This window comes from Pseudophryne corroboree, chromosome 4 (genome assembly GCF_028390025.1).
Source record: "Pseudophryne corroboree isolate aPseCor3 chromosome 4, aPseCor3.hap2, whole genome shotgun sequence".
NCBI lineage: Eukaryota > Metazoa > Chordata > Amphibia > Anura > Myobatrachidae > Pseudophryne > Pseudophryne corroboree.
The window spans coordinates 735,816-759,859 of NC_086447.1; the positions used below are offsets into that span (position 1 = coordinate 735,816).

A 24,044-nucleotide genomic window follows, 5' to 3' on the forward strand; every position below is an offset into this window, starting at 1 on the left:
GCTCTGCCTGCCCCACTCCTCCTGCTCTGCCTGCTCCACTCCTCCCGCTCTGCCTGCCCCACTCCTCCCGCTCTGCCTGCCCCACTCCTCCCGCTCTGCCTGCTCCACTCCTCCCGCTCTGCCTGCTCCACTCCTCCCGCTCTGCCTGCCCCACTCCTCCCGCTCTGCCTGACCCACTCCTCCTGCTCTGCCTGCCCCACTCCTCCCGCTCTGCCTGCCCCACTCCTCCCGCTCTGCCTGCCCCACTCCTCCCGCTCTCTCTGCCCCCTGCACCTCGCTGTGCCTGCCCCTGCACCTCGCTCTGCCTGCGCCCATCCTGCCTGTCCCGCTTCTCGGTGCACCAACTGATCCCTCCTTTCCCTTTGATATTACAGCTGAGGAGAGAGTATGGAAATGTGGTTCCCATGTTCCCCCCGAAGAAGCTCTTCACACTGACACCTGCTGAGGTGGAGCAGAGGCGAGAGCAGCTCGAGAAATACATGCAGGCAGGTGAGTGGCCTTCCACAGAGTAGTCTGCCCCTCCCACTGCAGGGTGACACAGACATGGAGACTGCCCCTCCCACTGCAGGGTGACACAGACAGTGGGGAGCTCTGAGACACGGACCCTGCCCCTCCCACTGCAGGGTGACACAGACAGAGAGGAGCTCTGAGACACTGAGACTGCCCTCCCACTGCAGGGTGACACAGACAGAGAGGAGCTCTGAGACATGAAGCCTTTGTCGGTAATCTGCGTGCCGCACGCCTGCACTTGCCTATGTGCCGCTCTGCGCTGTCCTGGTGGAGTCCCCAATGTCTGTGAAGGTCACCCATTGTCACAGTGATGTCTCAGTGTAGTGGCTGCTACCATCTTTGATCTGGTCAGCTGATCGCTGAAACTCCAATAACATTCCAGCTTTGCCTCATGTGATTCTCTCCACTGTCAAGCCTTGCATCATGTGATTCTTTCCACCAATCCTAGTGCACGTCGGGCGATAAAAGGACACCAGTCATTCCAATCTGGGCTAGAACAATGTTACTTATTCAGCTGCGTCCTTGGCTCCCTGACCTCTGGCAGTCAGGTGGATTCTCCAGACTCTCCTGCGTTTCCTGTGTGTCCATTGTCTTCAGAGAACTAGAAGAACAGCGTGCCCACTGCACAGAGCTGTAAATATATTGTGGAACTACTGGACCCAGCAAGTGTCTCCTGAATCAAGCCTGCTGCTAAGATGCCTTCCAGGAGACAGACGGTTGCTAGTACATGTAGGCAGATCCAGTCCCTACCCGGCTGTATCTAGTAGAATCCAGTATTAGCCCAGTCATCTGAGAGAGATCCTGCGCAGCTGGTGCTGCTCTGCAATCCAGCATATCCTGCGTAGCTGGTGCTGCTCTGCAATCCAGCATATCCTGCGTAGCTGGTACTGCTCTGCAATCCAGCATATCCTGCGTAGCTGGTACTGCTCTGCAATCCAGCATATCCTGCGTAGCTGGTGCTGCTCTGCGGTCCAGCATATCCTGCGTAGCTGGTGCTACTCTGCGGTCCAGCATATCCTGCGTAGCTGGTGCTGCTCTGCGGTCCAGCATATCCTGCGTAGCTGGTGCTGCTCTGCGGTCCAGCATATCCTGCGTAGCTGGTGCTGCTCTGCGGTCCAGCATATCCTGCTTAGCTGGTGCTGCTCTGCGGTCCAGCATATCCTGCGTAGCTGGTGCTGCTCTGCGGTCCAGCATATCCTGCGTAGCTGGTGCTGCTCTGCGGTCCAGCATATCCTGCGTAGCTGGTGCTGCTCTGCGGTCCAGCATATGCTGTGTAGCTGGTACTGCTCTGCGGTCCAGCATATCCTGTGTAGCTGGTGCTGCTCTGCGGTCCAGCATATCCTGCGTAGCTGGTGCTGCTCTGCGGTCCAGCATATCCTGCGTAGCTGGTGCTGCTCTGCGGTCCAGCATATCCTGCGTAGCTGGTGCTGCTCTGCGGTCCAGCATATCCTGCGTAGCGGGTGCTGCTCTGCGGTCCAGCATATCGTGCGTAGCTGGTGCTGCTCTGCAGTCCAGCATATCGTGCGTAGCTGGTGCTGCTCTGCAGTCCAGCATATCGTGCGTAGCTGGTGCTGCTCTGCAGTCCAGCATATCGTGCGTAGCTGGTGCTGCTCTGCAGTCCAGCATAATCTTCTCTCTGGGTTTAGTCCAGTACAGCAAATATTGTATGTACATTCTGCCCAGGACCCTGACATCTAAAGAATGGTTATAGCTAAAACTAAAGGTGACAGTCAGATGTGATCGCTGGGCTGATAATGCTGCTGTCCTGCGATCAGATAGTCTCCGCCCCCAGGGGGAGTGTATATTCACCGTGTAAGTGTGCGATCCCGTGTGTACGCCGAGCTGCTAAAATCCACTTTGTGCGGTCTCTGCGCAGCCCAGGACTTACTCCTACAGCGCGATAGAATCAGGCTGACCGGAGCCGGAGCTGACGTCACACACCCGCCCTGACGACGCTTGGACACGCCTGCGTTTTTCCAGACACTCCCAGTAAATGGTCAGTTACCACCCACAAACGCCTTCCTCCTGTCAATCACCTTGCGAACGCTCGTCCGAAGGGGTTTTTCGCACATCTTGTCACTGACCAGTGATGCTCTTTTGTTGCTGTGTGACGCGCAGTGCGGTGCATGCACAGTTAGTACCTGATCGCCCGCTGTGCGAAAACGCACAACAGCGGTCAGATCTGAATGACCCCCCAAGTTGAGTAAAGGGCCTCTGACGTCACCAGGGGGAGGAGCAAGGGCTGAACATGGTACATAAATTGTACGCTCGCCGCGCTTCTGGCTCGGTGCTTTGCATCACTTGCCACCGGGTTAATAAAGGGAGTAATAAACTGGAGGTAGTCGTCACAACTGCGCTGCCCCTTCTGCTGCCCTGTGGTGTGACAGTCCGATCACCCGGAAATGTAAATGGATGGAGCGTTACACCGCAGACAAAGGCAGATCATTTACAAAAACGTCTAATAAAAAGTTCCTTACATACACAGAACACTGAACGTATAAGAACCAAAGGCGTCGACCGTTGTGGGGTCTGCCAATGTGCAGAACTGTTCAGAGGAAGGAGACGGAATATTTTACTATCACAGTACATGGGAGAGAATAACACAGGAAGGGTTTATCACATGCCACACAACTAGTGTCATATATCTAATCCAGTGTTCCTGTGGACTTGTATATGTAGGACGGACTTCGAGATCATTATAAACAAGAATGGCCGAACACCTAAGGAATATAAGAAAAGGTGTCGAAACCCATTCCCTATCTGACATTCCCGTTCCCTGTCTGACGTTCCCGTTCCCTGTCTGACGTTCCCGTTCCCTGTCTGACATTCCCGTTCCCTGTCTGACATTCCCGTTCCCTGTCTGACATTCCCGTTCCCTGTCTGACATTCCCGTTCCCTATCTGACATTCCCACTACCTGTCTGACATTCCCACTACCTGTCTGACATTCCCACTACCTGTCTGACATTCCCGTTCCCTGTCTGACGTTCCCGTTCCCTGTCTGACATTCCCGTTCCCTGTCTGACATTCCCACTACCTGTCTGACATTCCCGTTCCCTGTCTGACATTCCCGTTCCCTATCTGACATTCCCACTCCCTGTCTGACGTTCCCGTTCCCTGTCTGACGTTCCCGTTCCCTGTCTGACATTCCCGTTCCCTGTCTGACATTCCCGTTCCCTGTCTGACATTCCCGTTCCCTGTCTGACATTTACAGAAAAAAACATTTGTTCGACCAAACATATGAAGAATTTCATGGGCATAGAACACATTAAACACACCTGGAGGAACATGGATGGTGACGCCAGGCTAGCGCAAAGAGAAATGCCGTGGATATTCACATCAAACTCCCTAATTCCGAGGGGTCGTAATAAAGACTTCCAACTCAAGTGGTTTTTACAGTAGTTTTTATTATTCATTTTTATAATTATTGTAAGTATTGTTACAATCTTTTATTCATGGTTTTTACATATATAAGTAATACCTTCATCAGTAAAACATTTCCGTGATTCTATTTCTTAACAACAAAAATTTGATACTGTTTCCTTTTTGTAAAAAAAAAAAGCGCAGTTTCCATAATATATGGGTTAGATGTTGGTCATACATGTTTTATTTGTGACTATTATATCATTTCTTTTTCTTTTATACATGGACAAATAATCAAAACATTCATCCATGCACACCACCATGACTGAAGATGCACGCGGCACTTTTAGGATTGAGGTCCGCTCCTCAGCACGCTGTTACATCACAACCAGCTGTAATGCATGAGGCCACCAACCACCTGCGGCATTTGTCCAACCGGAACCGGAAATAACTATCAAGACTTACGGTATACGACCCGTAAACACAGTGGAAATTGCCAACCAGGGAGAACAGGGATAACCACGCTCTTGCCAACCGGAAGTGACGGAATTTCCGCACTTCCGGTATAGGGACTTTTTATGTTTTACTTTTTCGGGTGTTCTTGCAGTAACTATATGCAGGCACAAATATACCGTATTTTTCGGACCATAAGACGCACTTTTTCTCCCCAAAAATGTGGGGGAAAAAGTATGTGCGTCTTATGGAGCGAATAAGAGCAGATGCAGATGGAGTTCGCGGGTAGCGGCGGGTCCTGGATGCTGCTGCTGCGCCGTCGTCAGCAGAGCGCGGCGCATCTCAGAGCCCAGCAGCAGAGCCCGGCATCTACCCCACACCTCCTTGGTCCTCAGGAGTGCACCCGGGGCAAGCGTTAGCTGAGAGCCTGGACGCGGGGAACCACTGGTAGTGTCTACAATATATGTGTGTGTGTGTGTGTGTGTGTCTGTGTATGCTGGCTCTGATGTGTGTCTGTGTGTGTGTGTGTGTGTGTCTGTCTGTGTATGCTGGCTCTTTTTTTTTCCAGTTTACTTACTCTAAAAACTAGGTGCGTCTTATGGTCCGGCGCGTCGGAGTTAAAGATGATTTCCTTTGGGATAATATGTTATTTATGGAAAATCCGCAACCGGAGGTGCAGATGACGCGGGCTTCCGGTAATTAAGCCAAAGGGCTTTAAATATCAGAATTCAGCACAACATGGTCACTTGCGTGGAGGAAGTGCCATAGCAGGCTCGAAACGCGTTGGTAGCAGTGACCCAGGACTGAGGGTGACTTCCTCTCCGGCTACTAAGCTCAGGAGCCTGCCGGAGTGCTTATCCGGCTAAATAACACCAGCGGCTCCTCTTCTTGTTACCGGGGAAGAATACCCCACAGCCTATACATGGATTTTTAGAATGCCTTTGGGATCCGCTGCTATTTTTCATTATTGACAGGATATATTTGCTTTTTCTGTCATTTGCATTTTTATTGTGTAATAAATTTTGTTTTAAAATGTTCCAAATTGTTTAAGGAACTCCTAGCGCCTCTTTTGTGATGTAACGCTCCATCTATTGACATAATAAAGGGAGTAGTTATTAACGTGAATAATGAAAGTACTATTCCGCCGGCGCAGCTCCTCCCCTTGACGTCAGAGGTCCGTTAGCCCATTTTGTTTTAGCATCTACCGCCAAAGAATACATCAGCTTTACCATAGACTCTCTTGCATATGAGGAGAAACTACATTAGTCCCTCCCTCCTCTCCTGTGTGAACACTGCTCATCTCCCCCTAGAGGCTCCACAGGGAACACCATCCACCAGTATCGTGACAGCCTGTCACTCCCACTGCAGAGTGACACAGACTGATGGGCTGTAAACAAGTAGACTGTCCCTCCCACTGCAGGGTGATGCAGCGGAGGGCTATGAGACGTTTTGCTGCCCCTCCCACTGCAGGGTGACATATTCTACTAACTCTTGTTGTTTCCGCAGTGCGACAGGACCCAATGCTTGGAACCAGTGAGATTTTTAACAACTTTCTGCGGCGCTCCCAGCAGGTCAGTAATAAAAGTGCAGATCTCGCGTCTAATATACAGTGATGTTTGAAAGTTTGTGAACCCTTCGGAATTCCTAAAAGTAGATACAGAGAACCAAATCTAACAAACGAGCCAAAAAAAATGTAGATGTGCTCTTTATTATTGAGGAAAATTATCCATGATCACATATCTGTGAGTGGCAGAAGTATGTGCCCCTTTGCTTTCAGTATATAACCCCCTTGTGCATCGATAACTGCACGGAAACGTATCTAGTGATTATTGATTAGTCCTGAACATCGGCCTGGAGGGAATTTCACCCCATTCCCCCGGACACAACAGCTTCATCTCTATTATGTTGGTGGTTTCCTCACATGAGCTGCTCGCTTCAGGACTGTTGGAGGTAGACCTCCTTTAGCCTCAGCCTTCTCTGAGAGGACTACAACAACAGCCTGTCTTTTGTATTCAGAATCACCTGTGAACAAAATATAAGTGCCGTGCAGCATGCTGGAGAAATCAAATGATCACACACTGTCTGGTGTATTCAATCTGAGTTCTGGTTTAATTTTCTTACATACATATATATATATATATATATACTTGGAAAAAAAAACTCAGAGGAGTTTACAGTTTAACCTCAGGGTTGTGTCCTCTTCCTGATAACGGTCTTGTTCTTTTCCTTTTCTTTATCTCTATCAGACATGGCTTATCCACAAGTTCCTTTCTTTATCTCTATCAGACATGGCTTACCCACAAGTTCCTCTTTTTGCTAACTGAATATTTCATCATTCTATACTTTTCTTTTTTCCCCAGCATATTTAAGCATATCATATATTAATGCTAAAGTAAGTTTATAATCTATTGAATATAACAAAATGGAGTAACATTGGCTTTATTGCAGAATCACACTAATGCTTGCCCATCTACCTTCCTCAGGACCTTACACAACATCTCCATTGGATTAAGGGCAGGACATTGACTTGGCCATTCCAAACCTTCACATTTGTTCTTCTTGAACCATTCTTTGGTGGAATGACTTGTGTGCTTTGGGTCGTTGTATTGCTGCATGACCCACGTTCTCCTGAGATGCAGATCACGCACACATGTCCTGACATTTTCCTTTAGAATATTCTGGTATAATATATAATTCAATGTCCCATCAACTATGGCAAGTCGTCTTGGGCCAGATGCAGCAGAACACAATGGGGTTTATTTACTAAGATTCGTGTTTCTGCCGAATTGGTGGGAGTTTGAACTCAAATTTTATCGGTCGAATTTTTCTGCAACTTTTTGAAATCATTTTCAGTAATTTACTAAGATGCCGAGTTTTTTGTTGTTGGTATTTTCCGATGTCGATGTTTTTCGTATTGTTGGGCAGTGTTTTACGGGAGTGATTAGTAAAACCCTGCCGGGCATATCACAATGAAGCCCGGTTGGATCAGTGAGATCCGTGCAGGGCTTCATTGTGTACAGTATGAGAAGAGTTTAAACAGTTAAAAGTGTAAAAACAAATTGTGTGGGGTCCCCCCTCCTATGTATAACCAGCCTCGGGCTCTTTGAGCCAGTCCTGGTTGTTTAGATACAGGGGAAAAATTGCTTTGGGTCCCCCCCGTATTGAGACAACCAGCACCAGGTTCTTGGGCCGGCTCTGGTTCCAAAAATACGGGGGACAAAAGACGTAGGGGTCCCCCGTATTTTTAAAACCAGCACCGAGCTCCACTAGCCGAGAAGATAATGCCACAGCCGGGGGACCAGTTATCGTTCTGAGCAAAAAAAAAAAAAAGTGGGTCCTAGGGACCCCTCACTTTAAAAAATTGGGGTCCTACTCCACTTTTTCTGGGTCCCATAACAATTTCTGCTTTTGAGCTCCCCGTTTGCTTTTAGACCACCCCACATGTTGTACACAAGGATACTGCACACTATGGATGTCACCTTTTCAGTACTGAGAATACATTGCCATGATCTTATATAGACAAGTGTAGTAGCTTCAGTAAATACAATTCTAGATCTGTACTGAGAATACATTGCCATGATCTTATATAGACAAGTGTAGTAGCTACAGTAAATACAATTCTAGATCAGTACTGAGAATACATTGCCATGATCTTATATAGACAAGTGTAGTAGCTTCAGTAAATACAATTCTAGATCTGTTCTTCGATTACATTTTACATCCACTGTTTTATGAGAAACTACTTTGCAATGGTAATCTTGTTCCTAAATCCCCAAGAAAGGCGAGTTTTGGTTGTCAAGGTCTCTGCAACGGGATGTAGTTATATTGCCGGTGGTCAGGATACTGAGGCCGGAATCCCGTCCACTGACAATGCCGGAACCCGGCTAACGGGTTATTCTCGCTCGTGTGTGTCCACAACCGCCATAGAGTGGGAATAGAACCTGCGGCAAACACAGAGAACCACTAAGCCTGCAAGGGGCTTTGTTGCGCTCGACCTGGCTGCCGGCATTCCAACGGCCGGGATCCTGGCGTCCGCATGCTGATTGCCAGAATCCCGGCCGTCAGCAGCACATACCAAACGCCTGCAACAGTACATTACATTGTATTGCATGATGAGCTACTGACATGTGACAGGTACTGGTACCTCAATATAATGCCTGTGACCAGCATTACTAACCTGGCATAATCAGCCTCACAGGAGGTAGATGGGTTCTGCAGTCAGTATACCAGAATCCCAACAGGCGGAATCCCAAACACTGCCGGATATTCCCACTCGGTTGGTGGGTCCTGTGGCAAGTGTAGCAAGATCGCGAGGGGACTTGCCGCCAGGATTCCGACAAACGGGATGCCGTCTGGCGGGATATCATATGTATGAAGTACTGTGGTAACACCCTATAGGTCACCTCACTAGCTGCACTACATGATGCCAGTATCAGTACCTGTCACAAATCAGCTCCTCTGTGCTGCTTACTCTCCCACACCGCCAGAAATAGCTTCTGCTTTTACTGGAGACATAACAGAGATGTTCTCCAGCAGTTCCCAGAGCAGCATCTGCACCACTCCCTCTCTGGGTGCACAGATTGCAATGGGTGGTTGTGTATGTATGTATGTGTGTGTGTGTGTGTGTGTGTGTGTGTGTGTGTGTGTATATATATATTATAAGGGCACGGTCGTGCCCTTATATTAAGGCTGAATCGAACAAACGGAATTCTCCCATAGGGAACTTCTGAGATGGGGGCATGGTGTTTGAGGGGCTACACCTCAAAAGTGATTAGACGTACTGAGCTGAAATTTGGCATGGATGCGTAGAATCGTCACCCGGTGCTGCATGCCAAATTTCAGGGTAAAATTATAAAAAATGAGGAATTGGGAGTAACCTAAAGTTCCAACTGTCAGTTTTTTTCTGCCACTCCCTCTGTGGCTTTTTGACATGGTTTTCCTATAGAGTGAATGAGGAGATTTTTGGGAAGGCATAACTCAGGATAGGGGACGAATTAAGACTTGGGGTTTGTTTTATTAGATAGAGTATGTCCCTGTGTAGTGCCTTTTGGGGTTGTGGTTTTTCAGAAAGTTATAGTTTTTTTTAAATTAAGTAAAATATGCCCCATTATAAAGATAGGGCTTTTCAATTTGTTGCGGCTGCGCAGTGGCCGCCAGCAGGGGGTGTACAGTGGCAGCTTCACTTGGGTGTACTAACATGGACGACTTTTTCCTCGCCTCCGGTTTCTGTTGGTAAACTGGAGGGGAACGGCCTACACTTGGGTGATACAGTGGGGTAAGGGGGTGTTTTGGGGTTACTGGGGGCATAGTGTGACAATAATAGGCCCTGGCACGGCTCACGTTAGTTTTATTGTTCCATGGTGTAGGAGCGGTGGCAGGGCCGGCTCCTACACCACGTGATCACAGCACAGTCAGCCAGGGGCGGGAAGTTCAAAAGTGCTTAGCACTGTGCAGTATTTACCCAGTCATCATAGACGCAGCCTCGCACTGCAGCCAGACTCTGGGTCCCCATCCTCCTCCTCCTCTACAGGTTCACACGCAGCAAGAGCACTCCGATCCCCCCTCCAACCCACCTCTCTGCTCTCCGAATTCTCTGCCTCTCCATGCTCCAAACCCCCCCCCCCCCCCGTGTCTCTCTCCGTCTGCAGGAATAGGCCCCGCCCCCTTCTTCATTACTTTCTTAGGAAAGGGAGGAGGAGCCGAGGAGGAAGGTGTACTCGGGGAGGCCGGGAGCTGCGGCGGTGTAGAGGGGCTGATGAAACACTTTGGCCACTCCCCATCCAGCGGACCTTGGAAACAGCACCTTATAGGGGGAGAAGACCCGGACACCTGCATTCTACCACCCCCTTCCCCCGCTGCTTCAATGAAGACAGCTCTGCCAGGCCAGTCACAGTGGCGTGGAGAAGAGAGGGGGGAGGCGCACTCACAGATCTCATCTAGCACACAGCGGCAGAGGTGTCTGGGTAAGAAAACAGTGGCATGTGATCAACGTCTGGATGTGCCCAGCACAAGGCTGACTTTGGCAATTACTTGCCACTTAGCAGCACTGCTCAATTCCCTGTTCTGTACCTCTTCCCAGCACCTCCCCCTGTTATGTGTTGTGTCCACTAGTGTGACCTGCTGGCACTCCAACTCTCATGTCGTGTGAGCTGTTTTACTTAGCCTCCAGCTCACCAACCCCTCCCCCCCTCCACGTAATGTGCACCTATAGCCAGACTCCAAATTCCCCTCCCTGCTGTGTGTCCGGCCAACCCCCCTCCTCCTCCCTGTTGTGTGTCCGGCCACACCCCCCCTCCCCCTCCCTCCTCCCTGCTGTGTGTCCAGCAACCCTCCTCCTCCCAGCTGTGTGTCCGGCCGCCCCCCCCCCCCTTCCCTCCCAGCTGTGTGTCCGGCCTCCCCCCCCTTCCCTCCCAGCTGTGTGTCCGGCCGCCCCCCCCCTTCCCTCCCAGCTGTGTGTCCGGCCGCCACCCCCCCTTCCCTCCCTGCTGTGTGTCCGGCCGCCCCCCCCCTTCCCTCCCTGCTGTGTGTCCGGCCTCCCCCCCCCCCTCCCTGCTGTGTGTCCGGCCACCCCCCCGCCAGACACGCAGTGCCTGACACACACAGACATGCAGCGCCTGACACACACGCACACACGCAGCACCTGACACACACACACAGACGCAGCACCTGACACTCACACAGACCTGACACACATGCACACACTCACACGCACCACCTGACACACACAGACACGCAGCGCCTGACACACACAGACACGCAGCGCCTGACACACACAGACACGCAGCGCCTGACACACACAGACACGCAGCGCCTGACACACACAGACACGCAGCGCCTGACACACACAGACACGCAGCGCCTGACACACACACACACGCAGCGCCTGACACACACACACACGCAGCGCCTGACACACGCAGCGCCTGACACACGCACACGCAGCGCCTGACACACACGCACAGGCAGCACCTGACACTCACGCACAGGCAGCACCTGACACACACGCACACTCAGCACCTGACACACACGCACACTCAGCACCTGACACACACGCACACTCAGCACCTGACACCCACGCACACGCAGCACCTGACACCCACGCACACGCAGCACCTGACACACGCACACGCAGCACCTGACACTCACACGCATCTGACACACACACTCGCACCTGACACACGCACTCACACGCAGCACCTGACATACTCACACGCAGCACCTGACACACACGCATACATGCAGCACCTGACACACACACACGCAGCACCTGACACACACGCACAGGCAGCACCTGACACACACGCACAGGCAGCACCTGACACACATGCACACTCACCACCTGACACACACGCACACTCAGCACCTGACACAAACGCACACTCAGCACCTGACACCCACGCACACGCAGCACCTGACACCCACGCACACGCAGCACCTGACACACACGCACACGCAGCACCTGACACTCACACGCACCTGACACACACACTCACGCACCTGACACACGCACTCACACGCAGCACCTGACATACTCACACGCAGCACCTGACACACATGCAGACACGCAGCACCTGACACACACACACACACACGCAGCACCTGACACGCAGCACCTGACACACACGCAGACACGCAGCACCTGACACACACACACGCGCAGACAGGCAGCACCTGACACACACACACACACACGCAGCACCTGACACACACACACACACACACACACATGCAGACACGCAGCACCTGACACACACACACACACGCAGACACGCAGCACCTGACACACGCAGGCAGCACCTGACACACACATGCAGCACCTGACACACACACACAGCACCTGACACACACACACACACACACACATACGCAGCACCTGACACACAGACATGCAGCACCTGACACACACATGCAGACATGCAGCGCCTGACACACAGACGCAGACATGCAGCACCTGACACACATGCAGCACCTGACAGACACACACACGCACCCACACACACAGACATGCAGCACCTGACACACCCACACACACAGATATGCAGCACCTGACACACCCACACACACAGATATGCAGCACCTGACACACCCACACACACAGATATGCAGCACCTGACACACCCACACACATACAGACATGCAGCACCTGACACACCCACACACACAGATATGCAGCACCTGACACACCCACACACATACAGACATGCAGCACCTGACACACCCACACACACAGATATGCAGCACCTGACACACCCACACAGATACAGACATGCAGCACCTGACACACCCACACACACAGATATGCAGCACCTGACACACCCACACAGATACAGACATGCAGCACCTGACACACCCACACACACAGATATGCAGCACCTGACACACCCACACACATACAGACATGCAGCAAAGCACCTGACACACACACACAAAGGCAGCACCTGTCACACATATATACATGTAGCATTTAACGCACACACGCACAGCACCTGACACACAATCATATACACTCAGAGCACCTAACACACACATACACTCGCAGCACCTCACACACACTCGTATACACATGCAGCACCTGACACTCACACATATATACACATGCAGCACCTGCCACTCCCACATACATGAACAGCACCTAACACACACATATATACATGCAGCACCTGACACACATACGCGCGCAGCACCTGACAGTCACACACATACAGATCTGACACAAACACATACACGCTCAACAACTGACACCCACGTGGCAGCTGACGCATACAAATGCAGCACCTGAGATACACACATATACACGTGCAGCACCTGAGACACACACATACACTTACAGCACCTAACATACACGCACACACATGTATGTACACACGCGGCTCCAGGCACACACATACGTACGTACACGCGCGGCACTTGACACACACACACACACACACACACGTACACGCGCGGCACTTGACACACACACACACACACACACGTACACGCGCGGCACCTGACACACACACACACGCGGCTCCTGACACACACATGTACGTACACGCGCGGCTCCTGACACACACACACACACATATGTACGTATACGCGCGGCACCTGACACCTACACGTATGTACGTATACGACCGGCTCCTGACACACACGCATGTACACGCGCGGCTCCTGGCACACACACACACGGCACCTGACACATACACGCGTGTACGTACAAGCATGCACAGCACCTGACATACACACATGTAGGTATGCGCCACCTGACACACACACACACGTACACGCACGACACCTGACACACACGTACGTGCACGCACGGCATTGACACACACGTACATACTAGTGTTGAGTGGGTTCGGTTCGTCGGAATCCGAACTTCACCCATTTTACACGGGTCCGAGGCAGGTTTGAACCTCCCCGCCTTGCTCGGCTAACCCGAGCGCGGCCGAACGTCATCATCCCGCTGTCGGATTCTCGCGAGATTCGGATGTCTGCATTCGTGGAAAGGGGTAACATGTGTAAACATGGGACCCCTTTCAGTCCGTCTGGTCCGGGTGTTCGGTTTGTTGTTTTGCCAAGTACGTGGATTTAATCTGGAACCTGGATCAGGTGAGTATAATTATCTTTTATTTTCAGGTACCCGTGGATTCTACTTGGAGAAGAGGACCGACTGCTTCGTGTCAACATAGGTAAGTATATGTGTGTCGGCAGGTGTGAAATAAAGTTATACTTTCACGGTGTCTGTGTCCTGTTTTTATTTGGGTATTTTTCTTCCAGTAGAACTACAGGTACCAGCGGGCCCGTTTTTCTCCCGCATGCTGGTACTTGTGGTTCTCCAAGTACCAACTTGCGGGGGAGGCTTGCTGGGACTTGTAGTACTACTGGAAAAAACAATATTCTTTCAATTTTCTCAAGGCTATCAGCCTCCCATCCGCAGCCCTTGGATGGGGGGGACAGCCTCGGGCTTCACCCCTGGCCCTTGGGTGGCTGGGGGGGGGGGGACCCCTTGATTGAAGGGGTCCCCACTCCCCTAGGGTACCCCGGCCAGGGGTGACTAGTTGGATATTTAATGCCACGGCCGCAGGGCACTGTATAAAAGTGACCCCCGGCTGTGGCATTATCTGTCCAGCTAGTGGAGCCCGATGCTGGTGTAAAAAATACGGGGGACCCCTACTCTTTTTGTCCCCCGTATTTTTTGCACCAGCACCAGGCGCAGAGCCCGGTGCTGGTTTTAAAAATACGGGGGATCCGCTGTCCGTTTTCCCCCCGAATTTTTAGAACCAGGACTGGCTCGAAGAGCCCGAGGCTGGTTATGCTTTGGAGGGGGGACACCACGCCATTTTTTTTCCGGGTTTTTCACATTCCTTTTAAAAATAAATAAATAATCTTTTCAAAAATATATAAATAATACTTGTGCCTCCAAAAAAGACAAACCAAGTACCTAATCCAGGCATTCCCAACCGCGGTCCTCAAGGCACACCAACACTGCAGGTTTTAGTGATATTCAGGCTGCAGCACAGATGGTTAAATCAAAATAACTGAGCTACTAATTAAGTCACCTGTGCTGGAACCTGGATATCACTAAAACCTGCACTGTAATAGGCCCTACACACTTGGCGATATTTTGAAAGATATGAACGATCTCGTTCATAAATGAACGAGAACTCGTTCATATCTTTCAGTGTGGAGGCTCCAGCGATGAACGATGCGCGGCCCCGCGCTCGTTCATCGCTGGTCTCCCGTCGGCTGTGCATGCAGGCCAATATGGACGATCTCGTCCATATTTGCCTGCACTTCAATGCAGCCGCGTGACGGGGGGAGTGAAGAAACTTCACTCCCCCCATCACTGCCCCCCCGCCGCCGGGTTGCTCGTCGGCCGTATCGGCTGTCGGGCACCTCGGCGGCACATCGCCAAATGAGTAGGGCCCTTTAGTGTGCCTTGAGGGCCGCGGTTTGGAATGCCTGACCTAATCCCTTCTAATATAAATAGATATGCTATTACCAAAAAAAAAAAAAAAAAAACAGCAAAAAAAACATGTTTTTACATTTTTTAGTAGATTCCGCCAGCTAAGTGTGGCGGATTGAAAATGACGAATTTACTGTTTAAAAGCACTGTTGTTGAATTTACAAACTTCAATGGAATATACTTTTGTCGAATTGCCGCATTTGTACCATTGCAGAAAAGTCGAATTTGTCAAATGTCGAATTTTAAAAAGTCGAATTTTGAAAGCCTGTAAGAATAGGCCCCTCCCCCTTCTTCACATCAGCCGTCCCCTTCTACCCCTGTACCTTGCTCTCTCCTGTCTGTGCTCTCTCCCGTCTGTAGGACTAGGCCCCGCCCCCTTCTTATCCTCCAGTGACTGCTCTCTCCTGACAAGTGGACCAGGCCTGCCCCCTACACGCTGCTGGTGTCTTCATTGTTACTTGGTCTGGAGCTCCGTTGGGGAGAGAACTCACGTGAGCTCATTAAGAATGAGGAACTGGGATGTTTTAATTTTATTGTGAGTAGTGTAGTGTAGTGTGGTGATGTTGTATGGGGGGTATAGTGTAATTATGAAGTGCAGCATATGAGAGGGCTATAGCATAGTGATGTAGTGTGGCATATGGTGGGTGGTAGTGCATAGGCGTGCGTACAGGGGGTGCCTGGTGCGCACAGGCACTCCCTAATGTCCAGCACCGCTGCACGCCACGCTTGCTGTAGCACAGTGATCGCTGAGTGTGTGATCGGTGGAGCCTAGCCTGCAGCTCATTTCCGTACCTCCCACCACCGCTGCGCCCGCCCCCCCTCTGCCTGCTGCTAATACTATGCTGAGTGCATTCATCGGCGGCCTCACTGGGAGGACTGGCGTCACCTTGCAATGTGACGTGGTGATGTCCGCCCATGCTCTCCTCCCGCCCACCTGTGCTTTCCTCCCGCTGCGGTCTCTCAGTCCTAGTGTTCCGTGGCCACCACACCACTGGCAGTGTTCCTCTAGGGGGGACTGGGAGCCGCCGGCAGACACATTCTGCTGAGACTTACTTGTCAGTGCGGGTTCCGGATGGCAGGCGGCGGGTGAGAGGGCAGACGGGGAGCAGGTGTCACAAGGAGTGTGTGGGTAACTAATTCACAATACTTCCGCTCAACGTGGCACTGCTGGTCCTTCATCTCCCATGTCTTTTCACCAGGTGGCGGGCGGCCCGGAAATTAAGTGATGTGTTGTGCAGCAGTCAGTGTGAAGTGACTGTGAGTAACACTGGTGGTGCTGATGATGCTGCTGCAGAATCGGGAAGCAATTAATTCATAAATATAATGTACTCTATCAGTGTATTATACATACATAAACATGTACATACGTGTATTTGTGTATACATGTATATGCATGTATATACATGAGTGTGTGTGTGTATGTGTATATATATATATATATATATATATATATATATATAAAAATAAGACTTGGGGTTTGTTTTATTAGATAGAGCATGTCCCAGTGAAGTGCCTTTTGGGGTTGTGGTTTTTCAGAAAGTTACAGTTTTTTTTTTTAATGAAGAGAAATATGCCCCATTATAGAGAGGGCATTTCAATTTGTTGCGCCTGCGCAGTGCCCGCAGCAGGGGGGGTACTAGAGTGCCTTCACTTGAGAGCCGCAATATGGCCGCCTTCTCCCCGGTTATTCTGTAAATAGGAAAATAACCTCACAGGTTCACATAGGGCAGAGTTGCCACTACTAGTGCAGGGCTGTAACGTACAGTACTAAGGAAAAGCCATATACTAAAGCGGCACGGTGACCTCACCCCTCTCAGAGACACCAGGGCGCAGCACACTGTACGGGGTACACTTGGTACACACACCTGTTAGCTCAGGGCAGCACTATAGGACCCTCCTGTAATGCTGTGCTGGCGGCGTGTAGTGATCAGGGCACTGGGAGACTGGCTGGCTGGTCTCCGTCTCTGCTGCCTATAGAACTTCCACCTCTGTTATATATCAGGGCTGCTCTCCTGTGTGTTCTCTTCCTCTCCTACCCCACACTGGAACTGGCCGCCCAGAGAACGAGAGGGCAGCGGCTGACATCAGAGAGGGTGCAGCAATCTGTGTGGGCAGAGCCCCTCACAGCAAGGTGTCCTTATGCTGTGCCCCGTGTAATCACTGTGATTCATACAGACTCTCACCCTGGTATGCTCTCTATTTATTATTTATTTTTTTACTCTGTGACATGCTCGACGGAAGGGAGCAGGCACCCCACCATCACTGCCGAGCCGGTCAGTGTTCCGGCGGCAATGAGCAGTAGGCAGCCACCAGCAACAACAGTCAGGAAGCTGTTACTCTCGGCAGCAGTAGCATCAAGCTGCAAATCAGCCAGCGGCACGATGATCCGGGAGACAGTGGCAGCACAGGGAAGCAGTACCCCCTCCAATCACTGCACCAACCAGGAGACTGAGGCAGCAACCCGTCCCCAGCAGCAGCAGCACCCTGATGATAGGTAAGATGCATTTTGGTGTCTCAAGAAGGTAGCCGGAGTAGTGGCTGGCTGTGGTCACACCCCGGGGAAAAGTGATAGTGATTTCAGTGTTCCCTTGCGCGGGGATTGGATGTGTAGATGTATGGAGGCTATGTATGTATAGATGTGAGCGGAAGTGGTTGGATGTATGAGAGCGGCAGTGTGCGGTTGTATGAGAGCGGCAGTGTGCGGTTGTATGAGAGCGGCAGTGTGCGGTTGTATGAGAGCGGCAGTGTGCGGATGTATGAGAGCGGCAGTGTGCGGATGTATGAGAGCGGCAGTGTGCGGATGTATGAGAGCGGCAGTGTGCGGATGTATGAGAGCGGCAGTGTATAGATGTATGAGAGCGGCGGTGTGCGGATGTATGAGAGCGGCAGTGTGCGGATGTATGAGAGCGGCAGTGTGCGGATGTATGAGAGCGACAGTGTGCGGATGTATGAGAGCGCCAATGTGTGGATGTATGAGAGCGCCAATATACGGCTGTATAACTGCGTCGGTGTGCGGCTGTATGAGTGCGATGGTGTGCGGCTGTATGCGTGCGGCGGTGTGTGGATGTATGAGAGCGGCAGTGTACGTCTGTAAGATTGCGGCAGTGTGCGTCTGTAAGAGTGTGGCGGTGTGCATCTGTAAGTGTGGCGGTGTGCATCTGTAAGAGTGTGGCGGTGTGCGTCTGTAAGAGTGCGGCAGTGTGCGTCTGTAAGAGTGCGGCAGTGTGCGTCTGTAAGAGTGCGGCAGTGTGCGTCTGTAGAGTGCGGCGGTGTGCGTCTGTAAGAGTGCGGCGGTGTGCGTCTGTAAGAGTGCGGCAGTGTGCGGATGTATGAGAGCGGCAGTGTATGGCTGTATAACTGCGTCGGTGTGCGGCTGTATGAGTGCGGGTTTGTACGGCTGTATGTGTGCGTCTGTATGAGTGCGGCAGTGTGCGGCTTTATGAGTGCGGCAGTGTGCGGCTTTATGAGTGGGACAGTGCGGCTGTATGAGTGCGGCAGTGTGCGGCTGTATGAGTGCGGCAGTGTGCGGCTGTATGAGTGCGGCAGTGTGCGGCTGTATGAGTGCGGCAGTGTGCGGCTGTATGAGTGCGGCAGTGTGCGGCTGTATGAGTGCGGCAGTGTGCGGCTGTATGAGAGCGGCAGTGTGCGGATGTATGAGAGCGGAGTTGTACGGATGTATGAGAGCGGCAGTGTATGGATGTATGAGAGCAGCAGTGTACAGTTGTGTGAGAGCGGCAGTGTGCGGATGTATGAGAGCGGCAGTGTATGGATGTAGGAGAGCAGCAGTGTACAGTTGTGTGAGAGCGGCAGTGTGCGGATGTATGAGAGCGGCAGTGTATGGATGGCAGCGTCATAGGGAGGGATGTCGGAATGCTGTTATAGGGTTCCTAATACAAAATGGAATCCGTATAGTGGGCGGGGCTGGCACCATGGCACCACGTTGGGCTTGATGGGCAGGTAGTGCGGCAAGCACACCCAAATTGGCGTCTGAAGTCGCCCGCAGTCCACACTGTTGTGAGGAGTCAGAGTTAATTTTGACTGTGTAGTGTACTCACAGAGGACCTACCGCCCGTCCCCTCCTCGCATCTGAGCAGCAGGTCAGGCTCTTATTTTCTTTTTAATCAGGAGAGGCTGAGTGAACTGTGAGCAGGGGGGCAGAGCTACATGGGACCCAGAGGGGCTGCTGTGCTGTCAGAGAGGGAGAGGAAGAGAGAGATGAAGCTACTGCAGATCCCCAGCTGATTGTGAGGTGCCGGGTTGAAGGGTGATGTGATCACCCTTCTCCCTCGCTGCCGCTGGGGACCGCATCTAGGCTTCCTCCATCGAGGGCATGCGGCGCAGCAGTGGGCAGCGTGTAATGAGTTTGTCTGACTGATTATACTGCTGCCTGTTGTGGACACCTCCGTCCGTACGGACTTGTGTACATGCCCAGCACAGAGGTGACAGTGTTGGTGGAAGTGCTGCCCAGCTCTGACCCTGCAGGCCTCCCTGATCTGGCTGCGGCCGCTGCTGCTGCGGCCTGAAACCCCTGCCGGTCCCCTCCATAGACTTCCGCCTGGCCAGCGCTGAGGTACTAGGGGTAGCCCAGCTGCGGGAAGGGTATGTCTCTGGTTTTCTCTCCGGCAGGGGAAGGTGACAGCGGCGGAGGAAGTGCTGCCCACCTCAGACACTGCAGGCCTCCCCGATCCAGCTGCGGCCACAGCTGTTGCTGCCAGAATCTCCTGCTGGTCTCCTTTGTTGACTGCCGCATGGCCAGTGCTGAAGTACTGGGGGTAGGCCAGCTACGGGAAGAGTGTCTCTGCCTCGGGCTCTCTCTCTCTCTGGCAGGGGAAGGAAGGGTTGATTCTCTGGCACAACAGGGAGGGCTGGGCTGCAGGAACACAGCACTGGAAGAAACAGGAGGCCGAACTCATGACCAAAAAGTGAGCAGTGCAGTGATCAGCCCCCTGGTCTTTCCCTCTCTCTGGGTGCAGAGCTGTATTCTACAGAGAGAGCTGGGATGGGAAGAAGGGGAACGGCACTTGACATACACATACACGCGCAGCACCTGACACACACACACATACACGTGCGGCACCTGACACACACACACGTAGCATCAGACACAATAAAATAAACATGCAGCACCTGACACATGCATATACACGCAGCACCTGACACATACATATACACGCAGCACCTGACACATACATATACACGCACACCATCAGACACACACATACACATGCAGCACCTTACTCACACACACATAGACACGTGTAGCACCTGACGCACACACATGTACACGTGCAGCACCTGACGCACACTCATGTACACACGCAGCACCTGACGCACACTCATGTACATGCGCAGCACCTAATGCACACTCATGTACACACGCAGCACCCGACGCACACTAATGTACACGTGCAGCACCTAATGCACACTCATGTACACGTGCAGCACCTGACGCACACTCATGTACACGCGCAGCACCTGACACAGACATAAGTATTCATGCACAGCACCAGACATACACTTGTACACACGCGGAGCACCTGATACTCACACACATATACACCCGCAACACCTGACACACACACACGTGCGGCAGCTGACGCATACACACGCACCATCAGACACACTCATATATACACGCAGCACCTGACACACACATACACACACACAGGAGCTGATACACAGGCAGCACCTGACACACACACACATATACACGCGCAGCACCTGACACCACGCACTCACAGGTACAAGCAATGCATTTGACGCCTACCTCCAGCCTCAGTCACAGGCTGCTGCCGCCTACACCCCTCCCTGCATCAGCTGCAAAGGCAGCAAAATATTTTGACCACACATTAAACGATGTTTCCCCTCCCGGGCCGGCCGGCGGCCAACTGTACACACTGAGCGATATGACCGCTCATATCGCTCAGTGACGTCACGCCCCCGCCAGCCCTGCATGAAGGTCGTGGACGACAGTCCACATCCTTCATGCAAGCCCTACCGACAGCGATGATTGTTGCCGACCCGTTGGGCCGCGCATCGTTTGTCGCTGGCTGCATACACACTTAACGATAAAATGAGCGACGTCGCTCAAGGAGGGGGAAAATGAGCGACGTCGCTCATTAAATCGTTAAGTGTGTACGGACCTTAAACAATTCGGTTTGGTTAATAAAATTATTTTGCACAGAACAGTGATGTTATACGAACATTTTCATTAAACATTTAAAAAATCAAATGTTTATTCTTACAGTGAAATTTTACATTTCTGAATAAAAATAAATAAATTTAAAAAAAGCGATGAAATTCCATAGACAAAAAACCTTACGGTTTCACATGTCCCATTAAGGCTTCTTAGACATGATCGAAATTTCAGAAACCTGTTGTAACTCTTCCACTCAAACTCCAAAAAGCAATGAAATTCTGATCATTAAGGCTGACGCCTTAATGGACGTGTTCCTTGCGCAATACAGATATGGTATGCCATCACAGCCTGTGGGTAAGTGCAGATTCAGCACTCTCACAGAGTGAGATTGCTGTCACTCACACAATGGTGGAGCTGCTAATTCACAGATTTGTGTGCTCATTGGAATACACACATGCAGTCTATGCAACTGAAGGTCTGAGCGGAAGACAAAGCTGCTCAGATGAGGTAAGAGTGTTGTTGATTGGAGGGAGGAGAGCGGTGTGTATAGGGGAACAGAAGTGTGTGGATAGAGGGAACACTAAGCAGCACTGATGGGGGGGACAAAGAAACACAGGGGGTAATTCAGACCGCAGCAGCAGCAATCGCAGTCTGAATTAGTTTGTGAGGTGCGCACGTGCAATGGCCGCACTGCGCGTGCGTACCCCAGGAGCCCAGTGAGATGCTATCAGCATCTCACTGGCTGCGATCACCCTGCCTGATTGATAGGCAGAGGTGGTTGCGGGGAAGGAGGGGGGCGTGCAAACAGCGTTAGCATGCCATTGGCAGGGCATGGTCTGCACAACGGAGGCATTTCCGGACCACTGGGGGGTGGGCTGTAGCGGTTATCCCCCTGCCAAGAGCGCAGGATCCACGAAATTTACCTTCAGGATGTCAGATACATGAATGGGGTAAGAGTGGTGTGGATAGGGGGTAGATTAAGCAGCAAGTATGGGAAGGGAGACAGAGCGGTGCAGATGGGGGAAATGGTGCAGATGGGTTAAAAACACTGGCATGGATGGGTAGAAAACTGGTGCAGATGGGAGAGAAGATAGTGTGCCATGTACTGAAGGAGGTAGAGTGACGTTGAAGAAGGAAACACTGAGCAGCACAGAGAGAAGGAAACGGTGGTACAGACAAGGCACAGGTGGGGAAAGACAGATGGTACAGATAAGTTAGTACAGACTAGCAAAGATGGGAGAACACAGCAGTAGGGATTGGGGAAGACAGGGCAGCATGGGGGTGTATAGGGGAAGTAAGTGTAGATGCATAGACCGTAGATAGGGTATTATAGTTTTAGCAATAACCAAGATGTTTGAGGGAGCTAAATGTGTATACTAAGTGAGATGGATGTATGGAGTTAGAAGGATGTTGTAACAAGGTGGGATTGTTGTGGTGACCGAATGGGATGGTTGTGGGCACTGTGTGGGATGGGAGCACCACAAAACTGCTCAGACCTTCAGTTGCATAGACTGCATGTGTGTATTCCAATGAGCACACAAATCTGTGAATTAGCAGCTCCACCATTGTGTGAGTGACAGCAATCTCACTCTGTGAGAGTGCTGAATCTGCACTTACCCACAGGCTGTGATGGCATACCATATCTGTATTGCGCAAGGAACACGTCCATTAAGGCGTCAGCCTTAATGATCAGAATTTCATTGCTTTTTGGAGTTTGAGTGGAAGAGTTACAACAGGTTTCTGAAATTTCGATCATGTCTAAGAAGCCTTAATGGGACATGTGAAACCGTAAGGTTTTTTGTCTATGGAATATATATATATATATATATATATATATATATACACACACACATATCTATATGCATGCACACAAACCTAAATTGTATTATCTTTCAGGCTTAGGTAGCCTGTGCATCTCCTGTCATTGTAGAATCACAAGTCACATAATGGCAAAGTTTTGGAGAGCCACAGGTTGCCCTTGTTCAGCCTGTGACAGAAGCAGAAGGGTCAGCATGTCAGCACTTACAATACACCCGGTCCTGCTGCTGACACATCAACTTCATAAGGCTCTGCTATATCATCCCGCCGGCACCCGCTGTATACTGGCACCCGCAGGGCGAGTTCAAGTCATCAGTGGGAGGAGTCCCGGTCTGGGGAGCAGTGGAAAACGCTGTACATGGAGTCTCCCCCGTGCGGAAGGTGTCGCAGCATGGCCGAGGCTGGCATGAGGAACACAGGACTACTTGGGATTAACGCGCCGCTCAAGCCTTCTCGTGGTCACGGTAACCATGCTCATGTTACCGGCTACAGCAGCTCACAGTCAAAGCGGCGGCATCAGCGAAAGGGGTATCCCATTACCCAGGACACAGTCAGCGGCTTAGCGTCCAGCATATACCTATGCGGCTGTAGGGAGGCGGGGCCTTCTATGTGCATGTAGAATAATTGCAGGGAGACGCGGCGGTGATTGGATGGGGAGACGGACAGTCTCCTATTGACGCATTGAGACACAGCGCGTCACTTCATGTACCGTGTAAAAACGTGCTATAGCGCTATATACTGGTGCCTGCGGCCGTGGCATTACCCCCCCAACTTGTCACCCCTGGCTGGGGTTCCCTGGAGGATTGGGGAC

General features: G+C 51.5%; 1 protein-coding gene across 1 annotated transcript in view; it reads left to right on the forward strand.

Moving 5' to 3' along the window:
* The window catches only part of SNX17 (sorting nexin 17), a 216,076-nt gene that overhangs the window by 46,867 nt on the left and 145,165 nt on the right, over positions 1–24,044 (forward strand). The window contains exons 3-4 of the mRNA XM_063916496.1: positions 375–489; positions 5,832–5,896. Coding sequence (XP_063772566.1) covers positions 375–489; positions 5,832–5,896 — 180 coding nt within the window. The remainder of the gene's footprint in view (positions 1–374; positions 490–5,831; positions 5,897–24,044) is intronic.